Source organism: Dermochelys coriacea, chromosome 19 (assembly GCF_009764565.3).
Source record: "Dermochelys coriacea isolate rDerCor1 chromosome 19, rDerCor1.pri.v4, whole genome shotgun sequence".
Lineage (NCBI taxonomy): Eukaryota > Metazoa > Chordata > Testudines > Dermochelyidae > Dermochelys > Dermochelys coriacea.
The window spans coordinates 19,640,156-19,656,080 of NC_050086.2; the positions used below are offsets into that span (position 1 = coordinate 19,640,156).

Here is a 15,925-nt window from a genome sequence, read left to right on the forward strand (position 1 = left end):
TTCAAGATAAATTTTGTACAATAGGGTAAAATCAAAACAAGGTTTAAAGCATTGCAGAAGCAGCTAATCATCACTTACATTTTTAGCAGTGGCAACAACCAAAAAAACAAAACAAAAACACAGATTGTGGTAAGTCTCAGAAAAGAGAAAACCAAGAGTGAACATAAGAATGAAACAGCTTCCAGCAGGTCCTATGTGCATTTAGGGTAAAACAAGACTAAAGAAACAGCACAGACAAATACAAATGGAAAACAGAAAGCTCACATGATGTTGAAGAATCACACCATGCCTGAGCAAGCAAATTTAAACAGTCCTGTCCTTTTGCTGCATTTCTATACCTATCGTGTCTTCTCAGTGTAGTCAATTTCAGTGTATGCAACATCTGTGGAACAATGCAGCACTGTGGAAGCAAAGGTACTATCAAATACATGCTGTGAGTCTGGCTTTGAATGAATTGAGCAGATGATGGTGGTAGGAAAAAATGAGAATTCTATTTATACTATACACATATATTCTGACAAGCTGCAGAGAAAATAAACTCAGACAAAGTAAGGACTGAATAGGATTTGGAAAGCTAGTTTGAGCATGACTAGTTTTAAGTAACATGTTAGTGCCAGACTGACAGACCTGGAGATTGAAGTACTCTGCTCAGCCACAGAGCAATTACAGCATAGGGATCAGCAGCTTCCCTTATATAGTGGCAATAGTTCTTTGAAGGCAGAGAGGTATACCCATAAAATCATAACTAACCTTAACTTGTCATGCAGGTTAGAAAGGGAAATTATGGAGTACATGGAAGCATAAAAAACCACACTATAATTCAATAATTGAGAGAGATGAGGTAGGTGAGGTAATATCTTTTATTGGACCAACTTGCTGGAGAGAGAGACAAGCTTTCAAGCTTACACAGAGCTCTTCTTCAGGTCTGGGAGATGTACTCAGGGTATATCTACACTGGCAGAGTTACAGTGCTGGCAGTTACAGCGCCACTAAGAGAGCGCTGAAGGGAAACCGCTATTGTCTGTTCACACTGTCAGTTCCCTGCGCAATAGCATGTTCACGCTTGCGGCACTTGCAGCAGTATTCAGAGCAGTGCACTTTGGGCAGCTATCCAACAGAGCATCTCTTCTTCTTCTGCCGCTAAGAGTTGTGAGAAGGAGGAGGGGGTTGCAGGGCATCCTGGGTACTGTCCCAATGCCCTGTCCTGCATTGCTTTGCATCCCAGCAATCCCTGTGCTTCCTTTTGCATTTGGCGCCATCTTTAAATGGTTTGTGTACTGCACCCCCTGCCTCTTCGGTCTGCAGAAATGGATCCCTAACTGTTGACTAGTATTCTGCTCACTGTGACTAACATGTCACGAGTGGCAGTGGAGTTATTCCTTAAACTACAAAGGCAAGAGGAGTGCAACGTTTATCTCACAACGCGTACTAGCTACGAGACGAGATTGCTTGTGGTATTCATGGAAGTGCTGACCACAGTGGAATGCCGTTTTTGGGCTCGGGAAACAAGCACTGAGTTGTGGGATCACATAGTCATGCACATCTGGGACGACAAGAAGTGGCTGCAGAACTTTCGGATGAGGAAAGCCACGCTCATGGCACTGTGTGCCGAGTTCACCCTAGCCCAGCGGTCCAAGGACACAAGAATGAGAGTTGCCCTGCCACTGGAGAAGCACGTGGCGATTGCACTGAGGAAGCTGGCTACTCCAGACTGCTATAAATCGGTTGCTAACCAGTTCGGAGTACGAAAGTCGACCATTGGACTCGTGCTGATGGAAGTCTGCAAGGTCATTAATTGCATCCTGCTCTGAAAGACCGTGACTCTGGGCAACATGTGTGACATTGTAAATGGCTTTGCACAAATGGGCTACCTGCAGAGAGGCAATAGATGGTACGCATATTCCAATTCTGCCACCAAACCACCTAGCCACCGAGAACATTAATTGCAAGAGGTATTTCTCTATGGTTCTCCAGGCTCTTGTGGATCACCATGGGCGTTTCACGGACATTAATGCAGGCTGTGTCTGGAAAGGTGCATGACGTGTGCATCTTTTGGAACACTGGCCTTTTCAGGAAGCTGCAAGCAGGGATTTTCTTCCCTGACCAGAAGATCACCATAAGGGAAGTCAAAATGCCCATTGTGATCCTGGGAGACCCCGCCTACCCCTTAATGCCATGGCTTATGAAGCCATACAGGGGCACCTTGCCAGCAGCAAGGAGCGGTTCAATAGGCTGAGCAAGTGCAGAATGACTGTTGAGTGTGCTTTTGGCTGTTTAAAGGCATGCTGGCGCTGCCTTAATGGAAAGCTGGACCTGGCCGATGACAATATTCCTATGCTTATAGCCATGTGCTGTACACTCCATATTTGCGAAGGGAAGGGCGAAAGCTTCACACAGGGCTGGACTGCTGAGGTTCAGCGCCTGGAGGCTGAATTTGAACAGCCAGAGACCAGGGCTATTAGAGGGGTACAGCGCAGGGCCATAAGGATCAGGGATCATAGAATATCAGGGTTGGAAGGGACCTCAGGAGGTCATCTAGTCCAATCCCTTGCTCAAAGCAGGGCCAATCCCCAACTAAATCATCCAAAAAAAAAATTTTTTTTTGCCCCAGATCCCTAAATGGCCCCTCAAGGACTGAACTCACAACCCTGGGTTTAGCAGGCCAATGCTCAAACCACTGAGCTATCCCTCCCCCCTTGAGGCAGCAATTTGAAGCTGAAAGCCACTAATATTTGTTGCTATGCTCTGAAGTGCAGTGGTTTAATGCTAGGAGGTGACTGTGGTTGGTGCAGATGATGCAATATGAAGGTTTAAGTTAATTGTCTGTTGCTTTGCAGGGCTCTGTTTGCTTTCAATTAACAGAATAAAGATTGCTTTTAAACCAACACAATTCTTTTATTAAAAACAACAATTAGAAGAGAGAGACAAACAAAAAAAACACATCAGCACTGAGGGGGATAGGGGAAGAGAAGGTCTCGGGAGAAGGTGGGGTCCAGGGACATTTAAAGATTTATGTATGTCCAGGGATCATATCCAACCTTCTCCTTTGGAGTATGTGCAGCAGGTACTGTATTTCAACAGGGCGAAACTGCAGAGGGATGGGTGTTGAATGCAGTGGGTACTGGGAATCTGCAGTGCCAGACCGTGACAGGAGAGGAGTGGAATGCCATAGGTACAGACTGGAGACAGGAGGTTGATAAGAGTGTTTTGGTGGTGTCTGGGGGGTGCATAGGAAGAGTTTTGCGACAGAGGCTGCAGTGGAGGGTGGGCGCAGAGCTGCTCGGTTTGCAGTGCTAGTATCGCCTGGAGTGTGTCCGTTTGGCGCTCCATAACATTTAAGAGTCACTCCATGGCTTCATTCTGGCGTGCCGCGTTCTCCTTTCAGTCGCTCTTCTCACAGTACTGCCATTCCTTCAATTCCCGCTTTTCAGCGGTGAAGTGCATCATAACCTCACGCAGAAAGTCCTCCTTAGTTCTCTGTGGCCTCTTTCTAATTCTGCGCCTCTTTCTAATTCAGCCAGCGATGATAAAGAGGGAGGCTGGGCTCCCTCGGTCAACTCTGAAGCCAAAACACAACATTTTACAGAAGCAGTATTGTTTGCAACACATAAAACGCTGATTCAGTGATTTAAAACACAGCCACTATTCGCAAACCTGTCACTAAGTGGCTGACCCCAGGCAAGCACACATGAGCCACAAGACCCCCAAAATGGCGAGCAGTCGCAGGGGCACAGTAAATCAGTGTTCCCGGACCCTACTGTGCTCTTGAGCAGAGCCAGCACTGTAGGAGGGGGCCTGATAATCATTCCTGTCCCCTTATTTTCCACAGACTGTGTTCGTTATGGAAGATATCTTGCTGCTGAGGGTGAGCAGGGAACCAAGGGAGGGTCTTCTCCAAGACTGCGGCTTCCACCTTGGCCCTTACGCAGCTCCCCTGTGTGCAGCAATGGTCCCCCACCAGTGATGGCAGAGTGGCGCAGGCGTTAATGGGGCAAGAAACAAAGAAGCTCTGCCAAAGAACCTGTGGAAGCAGATTGCCCAATATCTTCATGAGAGTCTCCGGGAGATCTCGGAGGAAGATTCTTGTGAAGTGAGGAAGTCAATCAACAGCCTGTTCCGCCGCACAGACTACGCATGTGGTGGTACGGGCATCATGCAGACACAAGCCTGCTTTCAGCAACCCTCCTGCCCCCAACAATTTGCTTCAGCGATTCCCAAAAATCAAATCCACTTACCAGGGGCCTCCTCTCCTGTTTGTGCTTTGCCAAGATCCGATAGCTGTGACTGGCTAGCCTCCTCCAGGGTAGAAAAGAGCTCCCGGCTGCCTGCATCTCTGACCTCTAAATCGTCCTCTACCTCTGTGTTCCCCTCCCTCTTCACATCCTCGTTCAAGATTCCTCCTCCTGACTCCGTCCACCGAAGTATGCACAGTGGCCTTCACAGTGGAGGTGGGGTCGCCACTGAGTACCAGCTCTTTGTAGAACGGGCAGCTCGTGGGCACAGTGCTGGAGTGGCGGTTTGCCTCCCGTGCCTTGTGGTAGGCATTCCACAATGCCTTCCCTTTGACCCTGCACTGCAACGTGTCCCAGCCATGGCCCCTTTCTGTCATGCATCGTGAAATCTGTCTGTAGATATCATAATTCCTATGGCTGGAGCGCAGCTGGGACTGGACAGCTTCCTCTCCCCAAATGCTGATGAGGTCCAGCAGCTCGGCATTGCTCCAAGCAGGGGATTGCCTGGTGCATGGAGCAGGCCTGGCCACCTGGAAAGATGCACTGAGACCACTGCATGCATCACCGAGCAAACAGGAATGTATGGGTGGGGGTGACGGTTGGTCACCTGAGGGCAGGGCAGCAGAATTCAAACCCATAGCCAAAGAGGCAAAAACAGGCATTGTGGGACACCTCCCAGAGGCCAATTGCAGCGCTGTAATCAACCAGGGTGTCTACACTGGCACCGCAGCGCAGTAGCCCTGACGCAGAAAGCTTGACGCCTCTTGTTGGGGTGGGTTTTTTACAGCGCTGCAACTGCGCAGTTTCTGCACACTACATGGCTTGGCAGTGTGCACACTTTGGGAATTACAGCACAGAAACCTGCCAGTATAGACAAAACCTCAGTGTCACAGATTGTTTAGCATAAGCAGTTACACATATTTCAAGGGATTGTTCAAGGTGAAGTGGCCAGTTAACACCTCTCTCACCAATAAAAGTTGGTCCAAAAAAAAAAAAAAAATTATTATCTTACCTGCCTTGTCTCTCTCATATTCTAGGATCAACAGAGCTACAACATTGCATTCATTAAATAATTCTATGGGCTATGAACAATCTTTGCCACAATTTTCACATATGAAATGTAAAAATGAAGGTTAGTTACCAGTAACTGGGAGTTATTCACAATGAGCCTGCTCCCATTCAAGGGACCAAGGCAGTGCACTGGAAACTTCCCAAAACTCTGTGGGGGATACCAACCTCTCCCCTCTTGAAGGGCTCTGATGGTATAAAAGCGGAAGTGATCCCAACCACCCTTTCATTCCCTTAAACTAATCAAAGAATTAAGACTCCAATTAAGTGAGGAAGATAGGTGGGGATGTGAACATGCAGAGGATCATCTTGACAAATTCCAGTTACTGGGAAGTAGCCTTCTTTTCTTGAGTGGCCTCTGCACATTCCCAGTTGTGAACATTTAGCCAGCAGTGCAACTCCAAGGAAGGATGCATTGAGAAGTTATAGTGAACTAGTCAACTGCCAAAACAAGCATCAACAAAAAAAGAATGGAGGCTAAAACCTCAGAGTTTATAGTTCTGTACTTTAACCTTTATAAAGTCAAACCTCTATAATACATTATTTTCTTCAAACCATTTCTTAGTGCAAAGACTATTTTTCAAAAATTGCAACTTACAGCTTGTCCATTGGCTTCATAAAGCGGGCATTTTTGTTTGATCTTAGCCAGTTCCATATTTACTTGTTTGCTGACCACAGCCATTGGATTCCCTCCTGGAAGAGATTTTGTATAAGTAAATCTGACATTCAAGAAAAGACTAAAAAGATGCCTGAAAATAAAACAATAAATACAGTTCAAAAGTAGCCATTATTCCAATAGTAAAGCCCATTAGTATATCTCTATGTTGTGCTCAGCATCTTTCAGCAGACTGGCAGAACTTTCAAATATTGTCAAGGCTCCTCATAGCAATTGTTATAATAAAAACAACCCAGCACCACCACCATTCAAGGAAAGAACTATAGATAAGGGGGATTGATAACAAAGAAGCTAAGCTCTAAGATAGTGGCAACTAGCAGGGCAGCCTTGAGAGTTAATAGCCACAGGGATGCATCTCCCAGAGGTTCAAATGTAGAGCAGAACAAAACTGTAAAGTAGAAAGGGAAGGTCACATTGAGGGATAAACGCTCTGAAATGGGCTCTCAAGGAATGGGCTCTGAGAAGATTGGCACTGTAGAGATGGGACCCAAGGAATACAGTTCACAAGGGCCAAGTGAAAAAAATGCTGGTGCAATGGGCAAATAAGGATGTGCAGCTATGCATCACTGAGGTCCACTAAGCTGGGAAAGGCCCACAGGAAAAAGAATGGAGAACTGTTCAAGTCTCCATACAGAAGCAAGACTTGCAGACCCTCCAGGGGAGGAGAGGGAAGTCTAAGATGTCTGAAGGCTCCGAACTCTTCTCCACCAGAAAAGAGTGGGAATAGAAGTCCCGCCCCTTTCCTGCAGGGGTACAAGGAGAAGCCTTGAGGAGACTGGCTCTTTATGTCAGATTATCACCATTCTAGCACCGTTCTATAAAAGAACAATAAGGTTGCAAAGTGAGCCACTCAAAAGTTAAGAAATGCCAGAATTCAAGTTGCCCATGCAAGTTTAATTCGGATTCATACATATGCATTTTGATTGTGTATTATAAAACTATCACATACTATTTGTTCCATAGGACCCATGCTTCATTCAGTGAATGGGTAGCTAGCTATTCAATATTTCTTTATCCTTCTTGTTTAATGCATGGCCTTATTTAATGCATACCATTCAAACTCCACACTGTATACAGAATTAGTAATTTCTTCATTGGCAGTTTCTCTGGTGCTCTCACCATAATACCTGAGAGCTTCACAAATATTTATGAATTTATCTTCACAACAGTCCTGTGAGATTAGGCAGTAATGTTATCCCAATTATTCAGCTGGGGATCTGAGGCAGAAAGCAAGGCCAAAATTGTTAGCCGTGTCCAACTTCAAACACCTAGCTCCCATCACATTCAGTTGCAGTTACGAGTGCTCAGCATTACTACAATATTGACTGCAGATATCCGACACTGGACACCTAGACCACCACCACAATTAGTAACCTATTGTGAAAGTCTGGGTTAAGTGACTTTCTCAGCACCACATAGGAATTCTGTGGCAGAGGCAGGGAACACCATACACTTCTCCAGGGCAACAATAAACTTTAATCACAAAACCAAACCTCTTCCAATTCCTGCAACAAATGAGGCAGGACACACCCAACCTCATTTGCTACACAACACTGATTCAGTCCCAGAGTACATTACATCCTGTGAACTGAATAATGAGGGGACCTGTTGAAAAAAACTAGTATGTGACCATGTAATTGAAAACTACAGTAACTCCTCACTTAAAGTCGTACTGGTTAATGTTGTTTCATTGTTACCTTGTTGATCAATTAGGGAACATGCTCGTTTAAAGTTACGCAGTGCTCCCTTATAACATTGTTTGGCAGCTGCCTGCTTTGTCCAGTGCTTGCAGGAAGAGCAGCCCATTGCAGCTGCTGGTGGGGGCTTGGAGCCAGGGTGGACCAGGAACCCCCCCTCATCAACTCCCCGCTCCCCTAAGTGCCCTGTGCAGCAGCCGCCCAGCAGTTCAGCTGTCCCTCCCCCCACTGCCCTGTGCTGCTCCTGCCCTCTGCCTTGGAGCTGCTCCTGGGAGCCTCCTGCTTGCTGTGGTGGGGGGAGGGGTGCTAATGTCCGGGTGTCCCCCTCCCCCTGCTCCTGCCCCCCATCTCTGCGTAAAAGGGCAGTGTACTTAGAGTGGGGTCAGCGTACTTAAAGGGGCAATGCGCATCCCTCTCACACAGGGTCTCTCTCTGCCATGCTGTCTCCCCTCCCTCCATTCCTGCTGTGAGGCTACATTAACAACTACGTGTTAACCCTTGAGGGCTCAGCCAAGTGCTAGTTCATCATTTAGCAGCAAGGCATTTCCTGGAAAATATCCCTCCCTCTTCCACCCTTGGACTCCACCACCTCAACCAAGCTTCATAATCATCATTGCTGTGTACAGTATTAAATTGCTTGTTTAAAACTTATACTGCATGTATGTGTGTATTAGTCTTTTGTCTGGTAAAAAAAATTTCCCTGGAACCTAACCCACCCCCCCATTTACATTAATTCTTATGGGGAAACTGGATTCACTTAACAGCGTTTTGCTTAAAGTAGCATTTTTCAGGAACATAACTACCATGTTAAGCGAGGAGTTACTGTATCATAATATATATGGACAAGAGGTCTGAATTAAGACTGCACAGGCCACCTTAAATCTTGCGTTTCCTATCTTTGAAGTATTTGACCTTCCCATCTTTAAAAAAATTACATTAAATACCCCCATTTTAAAAGAAAAGAAAATAAAGCTAAAACCCAGAAATTCCACCATGTGAAACCATATAGCATCAGTTTTGGTCATCAGTAGGTTCAGAGATCTACCACTTGAACTGAGTAACTAACAGTAGTAGCCCGTTATCCTCTGTGGACCAGTCACTAGTGGGGACAAGATGCACTTTGCCAATGGAATTCTCTGCTCTTTGCGGACAGCACAGGAATTTAGATAAAGGACTTCTGGATTCAAATCCAGATTCAGGTTGCAAGTGTGTTCTACTGGCTATAAATTTTTTTACACTGTGCTCCAGCCTTGTCTTTTTGCCCCTCTGTTCCTATCCAACCCCCACCTTTGCTCTTATTTAACTTCCTCCATATCCCCCAGCTCTTGCCATCCTCATCCCCCTGTGCTCCTATATATGTACCCACCTCACTCTGCTCCTATCCATCACCCCCCGAAGTCTGCTTCCTCCCACTCTCTAGCTCTGCTTCTCCCCAATCTATGGCTCCCTGGCTCCAAGCCCAGTACTCCATTTCTCACCCCTTATGAATTCCAATGTGGTTGCTTCTTCTTCCTCTTTCTCCATTCTGTCTGGGAACCAAAAGAAAACCTTGAGAACCCAGAAGAGTCTTCCCATTCTCAGTTCCAGTGCCTAATTCCACAGTAGCCCCTGGCAGCTGGAAGAAGCAATTGCAGGGAAGTCCTGCTCAGCCCTTGCAGCTTGGGATGGAGCATGCGCGGTACAGATAGACAGACTCTTAAGGGAATTACCAGGCAAACTAACAACTCTCTGAGCATGTGCACACTGAGCTTTTTCAGCAGGTCATAGTTTGGCCAAACATGGACTGTTTTTCCACAGGAAAGCAAAAGGCACATCCGACATAAAGGACACACCATGCGTCCAACCAAATTTCAAGTGCCTGTTCCAAAGCATGGAGATGCTAAAGCTTAATCTTTGAAAAGTCATGGAAGACGGGAGAGATTCCAGAAAACTGAAAAAGGGCAAATATAGTGCCAATCTATAAAAAGGGAAATAAGGACAACATGGGGAATTACAGACCAGTCATCTTAAATTCTGTACCTGGAAGATAATGGAGCAAATAATTAAGCAATCAATTTGCAAACATCTAAAAGATAATAAGATAATAAGATGATAAGTAACAGTCAGCATGGATTTGTCAAAAACAAATGTGTCAAACCAACCTGATAGCTTTCTTTGACAGGGTAAGAAGTCTTATGGATGGGGGGGGGGCGGCAGTAGATACGGTATATCTTGACTTTAGTAAAGCTTTTGATACTGGTCTTGCATGATCTTCTCATACACAAACTAGAGAAATACAACCTAGATGGAGCTACTATAAGGTGGGTACAAAACTAATAGGAAAACCGTTCCCAGAAAGTAGTTATCAGTGGTTCACAGTCATGCTGGAAGGGCATAAAAAAGTGGGGTCCAACAGGGATCAGTTCTGGGTCCGGTTCTGTTCAATATGTTCATCAGTGATTTAGATAATGGCACAGAGAGTATACTTATAAAGTTTGTGGATAATACCAAGCTGGGAGGGGTTGCAAATGCTTTAGAGAATAGGATTAAAATTCAAAATGATCTGGACAAACTGGAGAAATGGTCTTAAGTAAACAGGATGCAATTCAACAAGGACAAATGCAAAGTACTCCACTTAGGAAGAAGCAATCAACTGCACACATACAAAATGGGAAGTACTGCAGAAAGGGATCTGGGGGTCATAGTGGACCACAAGCTAAATGAGTCAACAGTGTAACGCTATTGGAAAAAAAAAAAAAAGAGATCATCATTCTGGACTGTACAAGGCGGAGTGTTTAAGGAAGACACGAGCAGCAATTCTTCCGCTCTACTCTGCGCTGATTAGGCCTCAGCTGGGAGTACTGTGTCCAATTCTGGGAGCCAAATTTCAGGAAAGAAGTGGACAAATTGGAGAAAGTCCAGAGAAGAGCAACAAAAATTATTAATGGTCTAGAAAACATGAGCTATAAGGGAAGATTGAAAAAATTGGGTTTGTTTAGTCTGGAAAAGAGAAGACAGAGGGGACATAACAGTTTTCAAGTACATAAAAGGTTGTTACAAGGATGAGGGAGAAGAATTGTTCTCCTTAACCTCTGAGGATAGGACAAGAAGCAATGGGCTTAAATTGCAATAAGGGTGGTTTAGGTTGGACATTAGGAAAAACTTCGTAACTGTCAGGGTGGTTAAGCACCGAAATAAATTTCCTAGGAAGGTTGTGGAATCTCCATCATTGGAAGTTTTAAGAGCAAGTTACACAAACACTTGTCAGGGATGGTCTAGATCAGGGTGGGCAAACTTTTTGGCCCAAGGGCCACATCAGGGTTGTGAAACGGTTTGGAGGGCTAGGTAGGGAAGGCTGTGCCTCCGCAAACAGCTTGGCCCCTGCCCCCTATCCTCCCGATTGCCCCCCTCAGAAGCCCTGACCCATTCAACCTCCCCTGCCCTGACCCCTATCCACACCCCCACCCCGACAGGCCCCCCCAACCCATCCAACACTCCCCACTTCTTGTCCCCTGACCGTCCCCACCCGGAACCCTCGACGCTAACTGCCCTCCCAGGATCCCACCCCCTATCCTGCTCTCTGTCCCCCTCCACACGGGACCCTCCAACCCCCCCCCCCCAGGACTCCACCCCCATCCAACCCCCCCTGCTCCCTTTCTCCTGATTGCCCCCCGCCCATCCAACTGCTCCCTGTCCCCTGACTGCCCCCCGGGACTTCCTGACCCTTATCCACACCCCTGCCCCACTCCTTACCATGCCGCTCAGAGTGACAGGACAGGCTTATTGGAAAGCCTGGGAGGTGAGCCGGCGCAAACCGCGCTACCCACACAGGGGAGCACCCAGGGGCTAGCCTCCCTGGCTGGGAGCTCATGGCCCAGGCAGGACGGTCCTGTGGGCTGCAGTTTGCCCACCTCGGGTCTAGATCACAATTTCTCAAATGCGGCCACGAAGGGGTTTCCCTGTGGCCACAGCAGTTTCCTGGGCAGTGGAGGGGGGAGAGCATCAGCCCCTCCCCTTCATTCCTGTTGCTCCTGCACGTGCTGCCTCACTGGAGGCATAGATGGGACACACAATGCTTAAAGAGCAAGGTAAGGGGGTGAGAAAGTGAGCAGCGGGCTGAGGAGTCAAGCGGTGAGGTGAGCAGCAGGCGAATGGCAAGCCAGCAGCAAGGTGAGGAGGCGGGCGGGGGGCTGGCTGCGAGCAGGGCAGTGAGGAGGCAGGCAGGGGTGTGTGAGAGGAGGCAAGCAGCAGGCGGGGGGGTGAGGAGGCAAGAGGCGATTGGCAGGGGGGCGCTGGCGGAGGAGTAAGGAGGTGAGTGGCAAGGCAGCAACAGGGTGACGAGGGGGGCAGAGGGGTCTGGCTGCGAGCAGGGGAGTGACAAGGCGAGCGGGGTAAGGAGGTGGGAGACAAGCAGGGGTGGAATGAGGAGGCGGGGGGAAGGAGGTGAGGCGAGTGGGGGAGGCCTGGTGGAGGAGTTAGGAGGCAAGCGGCAGGCTGACTAGGCAGACAGGGTGTCTGGCTGCAAGCGGGGGAGTGAGGAGGTGAGTGGTGAGCCACCAGTGAGCGGGAGTTCTTGTGGTGGGCAGCAGGATGTCTGTGGCAGGGGAGTGAGGACGAACACAGGAGGCAAGCAGCGGGCAGGGGTAAGGACGTGAGCAGCAGGCACAGCCCCCCTTTGGGAAAGCTAGCCCCCGACTCCACCCCTTCTGCTCACGCAGCCGGAGCCCTGAGACCCCCTGCACCTAGAGCCACATGACCCCCACCCAACCGCCACCCCGCATCCAGAGAAGACCCAGGATGGCCACAGCCGTACGTCCCCTCCCCTCCCCAGCTCCAAGCCACCCAGATATGTTTTTCATTTTTATTTGGACTTCTATTATGTCAAAGCATTTTTAAATTTACTTCAGAATTGTTATACAGACAACCACTTTTACCAAAAAAGCAAAAGAAACAATAATAAAAAAAGATAAGAACGCGCAAAGCATCTTATTTGTGTTTCTACTCTTTTAGATCTAGTATAGAATAGAGATAACTGTGCATGATTTTTATTACTGAGTCTGGAAGAAAAAAAAAAAGCCACCCAAAACCTTACATAAATGAATTACAATGATTTGGATGTACATATGTGCATATTTTACTAATTTTTTCCTAAAATTATTTATTTTTCCTAAAGTGCAAGTGTGGCCACCAGCAAGAGTTGGTGGCTGCACTCTGACGCCACCAAAAAATTTGTTGCGAGAACCCGTGGAGATAATACTTAATCCTGCCATGAGTGCAGGGAACTGGACTAGATGACCTCTCGAGGTCCCTATGATTCTTTGATGCTTAGCTAAATGGTTGTAAGAATAGTTTAAATATAGACAAAATAAGCTAGCATGCCAAGAGAAAAGTAACAAAAATCCCAGTGCAAATGAACTGTTGCAGAAATCAAACCACTATGGTGAGAGTTTGGCAGAAACCACAAAAAACTAAGTGGTTTCAACAAACCTGAAAGGAATGACAACTGAGAAAACGTCTTCCATAACACAACCACACTTCCATTGAACTGATCCCTATTATGAACGATTCCTTCATCACACATCAGGGCACCCTGAACACGGAAGAGGCCCAAACTAGAATGTTATAACCTTTCTCTTTCAATAACCTTTAAAAAAGTTTACTATTTTGAATGACTCACCTAGCCCTGTCACCACCATGGCTCCTAGATCAGCAACATAGTTTCCTTTGCGAAATGTAGCAACTCTTCCTCCTACACGATCCTTTAAAAATTAAAAAAGTATATTTATTAGCTATTTTCATTCAATCAAATTTAGAAAAATGATACCTGAGCAATAAAAATCACTCTCATGAAAGTCTCCTACAGACATCTAAATAGGGTTATCTGAGCCACAGCCATAAAGTGAATCCCATACCACATGAACATCTAGGTTTCAAATAAGCCACTCACATGAGCTTTTGAAGAACAGGAATTAGTATTTAAACGTGGTAGTTAGTAGATTCCTCGATGGCAAAGAAGTTATAGGTGGGAGGCCAGGTCATTTAGTACCAATGTTCATGATAGTATGTTTGTTAGTAAGTTTAAACAAACTATGTAATATACCAAGTAATGGCACTTCCAGCCCCTCACCTAGGAAGAGGTGGAGGGAAGAAACAAACTATTCTACAATTGTAAACGACACCCTGTCCAAAAGTTCTGGATGATATCCAGTCAAAATTTTCGTCCCTTAATTTTACCCTATAATTCCTAATTTTACCCCACTGTTGAACTCTAAACAATTCTTCTTTACCTTGGTGTTAACGCACTTTAATACCTTTAGATCGTTTAGCTTGCCAGCTTTAGTCATTGCTTAGCCAGCTCTACATGTGTTTAACTATTTTAGTCTTTCCTCATAAATCAATCCATTATTCACCACAGCATCTTTCCTGTCCTCTAAATTTCATCAATTGGTAAATATTTTAGAAATATGAAAGGTGAAATCATACTACAGCTATATTCCATACAAAAATAAACTGTTAAGAGAAAAAGCAAAGGTTGCAAAAAGTCAAGAAATCAAGACAGGAAATGTCAGAATTAAATTAGTATGTAGTGTAGTTGTATCCATCTCTTCCCAGGATAATAGAGAGAAAAGGTGGGTGAGGTAGTATCTTTTATTGGACCAATTTCTTTGGATGACAGAGAAAAACTTTCGAGCCACACAGCTCTTCTTCAGGTCTGGGAAAGATACTCATAACACCACAGTTAAATGCAACATGGAACAGATTGTTTAGCATAAAGTACTTAGCATATATTTTAAGAGACCATTTAAGGTAGAGTGGCCCATTACTGCCTATGACTTTGAATGGTCCCTTAGAATATGTGCTAACTACTTACGCTAAACAATCTGTTCCATAAAAAGAAAACGAGTACCTGTGGCATCTTAGAGACTAACAAATTTATTAGAGCATAAGCTTTCGTGAGCTACAGCTCACTTCATCGGCTCGTGTTGCATTTAGCTGTGATGCTCGGAGTACCCTTCCCAGACCTGAAGAAGAGATCTGTGTAGCTCAAAAGCTTGACTTTCACCAACAGAAGTTGGTCCAATAAAATCATTAAAATGTTTAATTCAGTGCCAGGCAATCTTAATTCAGCTCTACTGAGCAAATGGCAATGTTACAGACTTGAGCTACATGATCACATACTGTTTTCTCTCAAAAAGAAAAGGAGTACTTGTGGCACCTTAGAGACTAACAAATTTATTAGAGCATAAGCTTTCGTGAGCTACAGCTCACTTCATCGGATGCATTTGGTGGAAAAAACAGAGGAGGGATTTATATACACACGCAGAGAACATGAAACAATGGGTTTATCATACACACTGTAAGGAGAGTGATCACTTAAGATAAGCCATCACCAGCAGCAGGGGGGGGAAAGGAGGAAAACCTTTCATGGTGACAAGCAAGGTAGGCTAATTCCAGCAGTTAACAAGAATATCAGAGGAACAGTGGGGGGTGGGGTGGGAGGGAGAAATACCCTGGGGAAATAGTTTTACTTTGTGTAATGACTCATCCATTCCCAGTCTCTATTCAAGCCTAAATTAATTGTATCCAGTTTGCAAATTAATTCCAATTCAGCAGTCTCTCATTGGAGTCTGTTTCTGAAGCTTTTTTGTTGAAGTATAGCCACTCTTAGGTCTGTGATCGAGTGACCAGAGAGATTGAAGTGTTCTCCAACTGGTTTTTGAATGTTATAATTCTTGACGTCTGATTTGTGTCCATTCATTCTTTTACGTAGAGACTGTCCAGTTTGGCCAATGTACATGGCAGAGGGGCATTGCTGGCACATGATGGCATATATCACATTGGTAGATGCGCAGGTGAACGAGCCTCTGATAGTGTGGCTGATGTGATTAGGCCCTATGATGGTATCCCCTGAATAGATATGTGGACAGAGTTGGCAACGGGCTTTGTTGCAAGGATAGGTTCCTGGGTTAGTGGTTCTGTTGTGTGGTGTGTGGTTGCTGGTGAGTATTTGCTTCAGATTGGGGGGCTGACTGTAAGCAAGGACTGGTCTGTCTCCCAAGATCTGTGAGAGTGATGGGTCATCTTTCAGGATAGGTTGTAGATCCTTGATGATGCGTTGGAGAGGTTTTAGTTGGGGGCTGAAGGTGATGGCTAGTGGCGTTCTGTTGTTTTCTTTGTTGGGCCTGTCCTGTAGTAGGTGACTTCTGGGTACTCTTCTGGCTCTGTCAATCTGTTTCTTCACTTCAGCAGGTGGGTATTGTAGTTGTAGGAAT

The 15,925-nt window shown here is 45.9% G+C and overlaps 1 protein-coding gene and 1 long non-coding RNA gene across 4 annotated transcripts in view; both read right to left on the minus strand.

Annotated features, from left to right (window-relative positions):
* KDM1A (lysine demethylase 1A) overlaps positions 1 to 15,925 on the minus strand; it is a 173,846-nt gene that overhangs the window by 98,346 nt on the left and 59,575 nt on the right. For all 3 annotated transcript variants that reach the window (XM_038377500.2, XM_038377495.2, XM_038377496.2), the window contains 2 exons: positions 13,330 to 13,411; positions 5,899 to 5,993 (listed from right to left, as the gene is read on the minus strand). In XM_038377500.2, the coding sequence (XP_038233428.1) occupies positions 5,899 to 5,993; positions 13,330 to 13,411 (177 nt within the window). The remainder of the gene's footprint in view (positions 1 to 5,898; positions 5,994 to 13,329; positions 13,412 to 15,925) is intronic.
* Positions 2,875 to 4,640, minus strand: LOC122458306. Its single transcript, XR_006278287.1, has 2 exons — positions 4,236 to 4,640; positions 2,875 to 3,559 (listed from the first exon to the last, which is right to left on the minus strand). It is a non-coding gene; the product is annotated as an uncharacterized LOC122458306 (long non-coding RNA).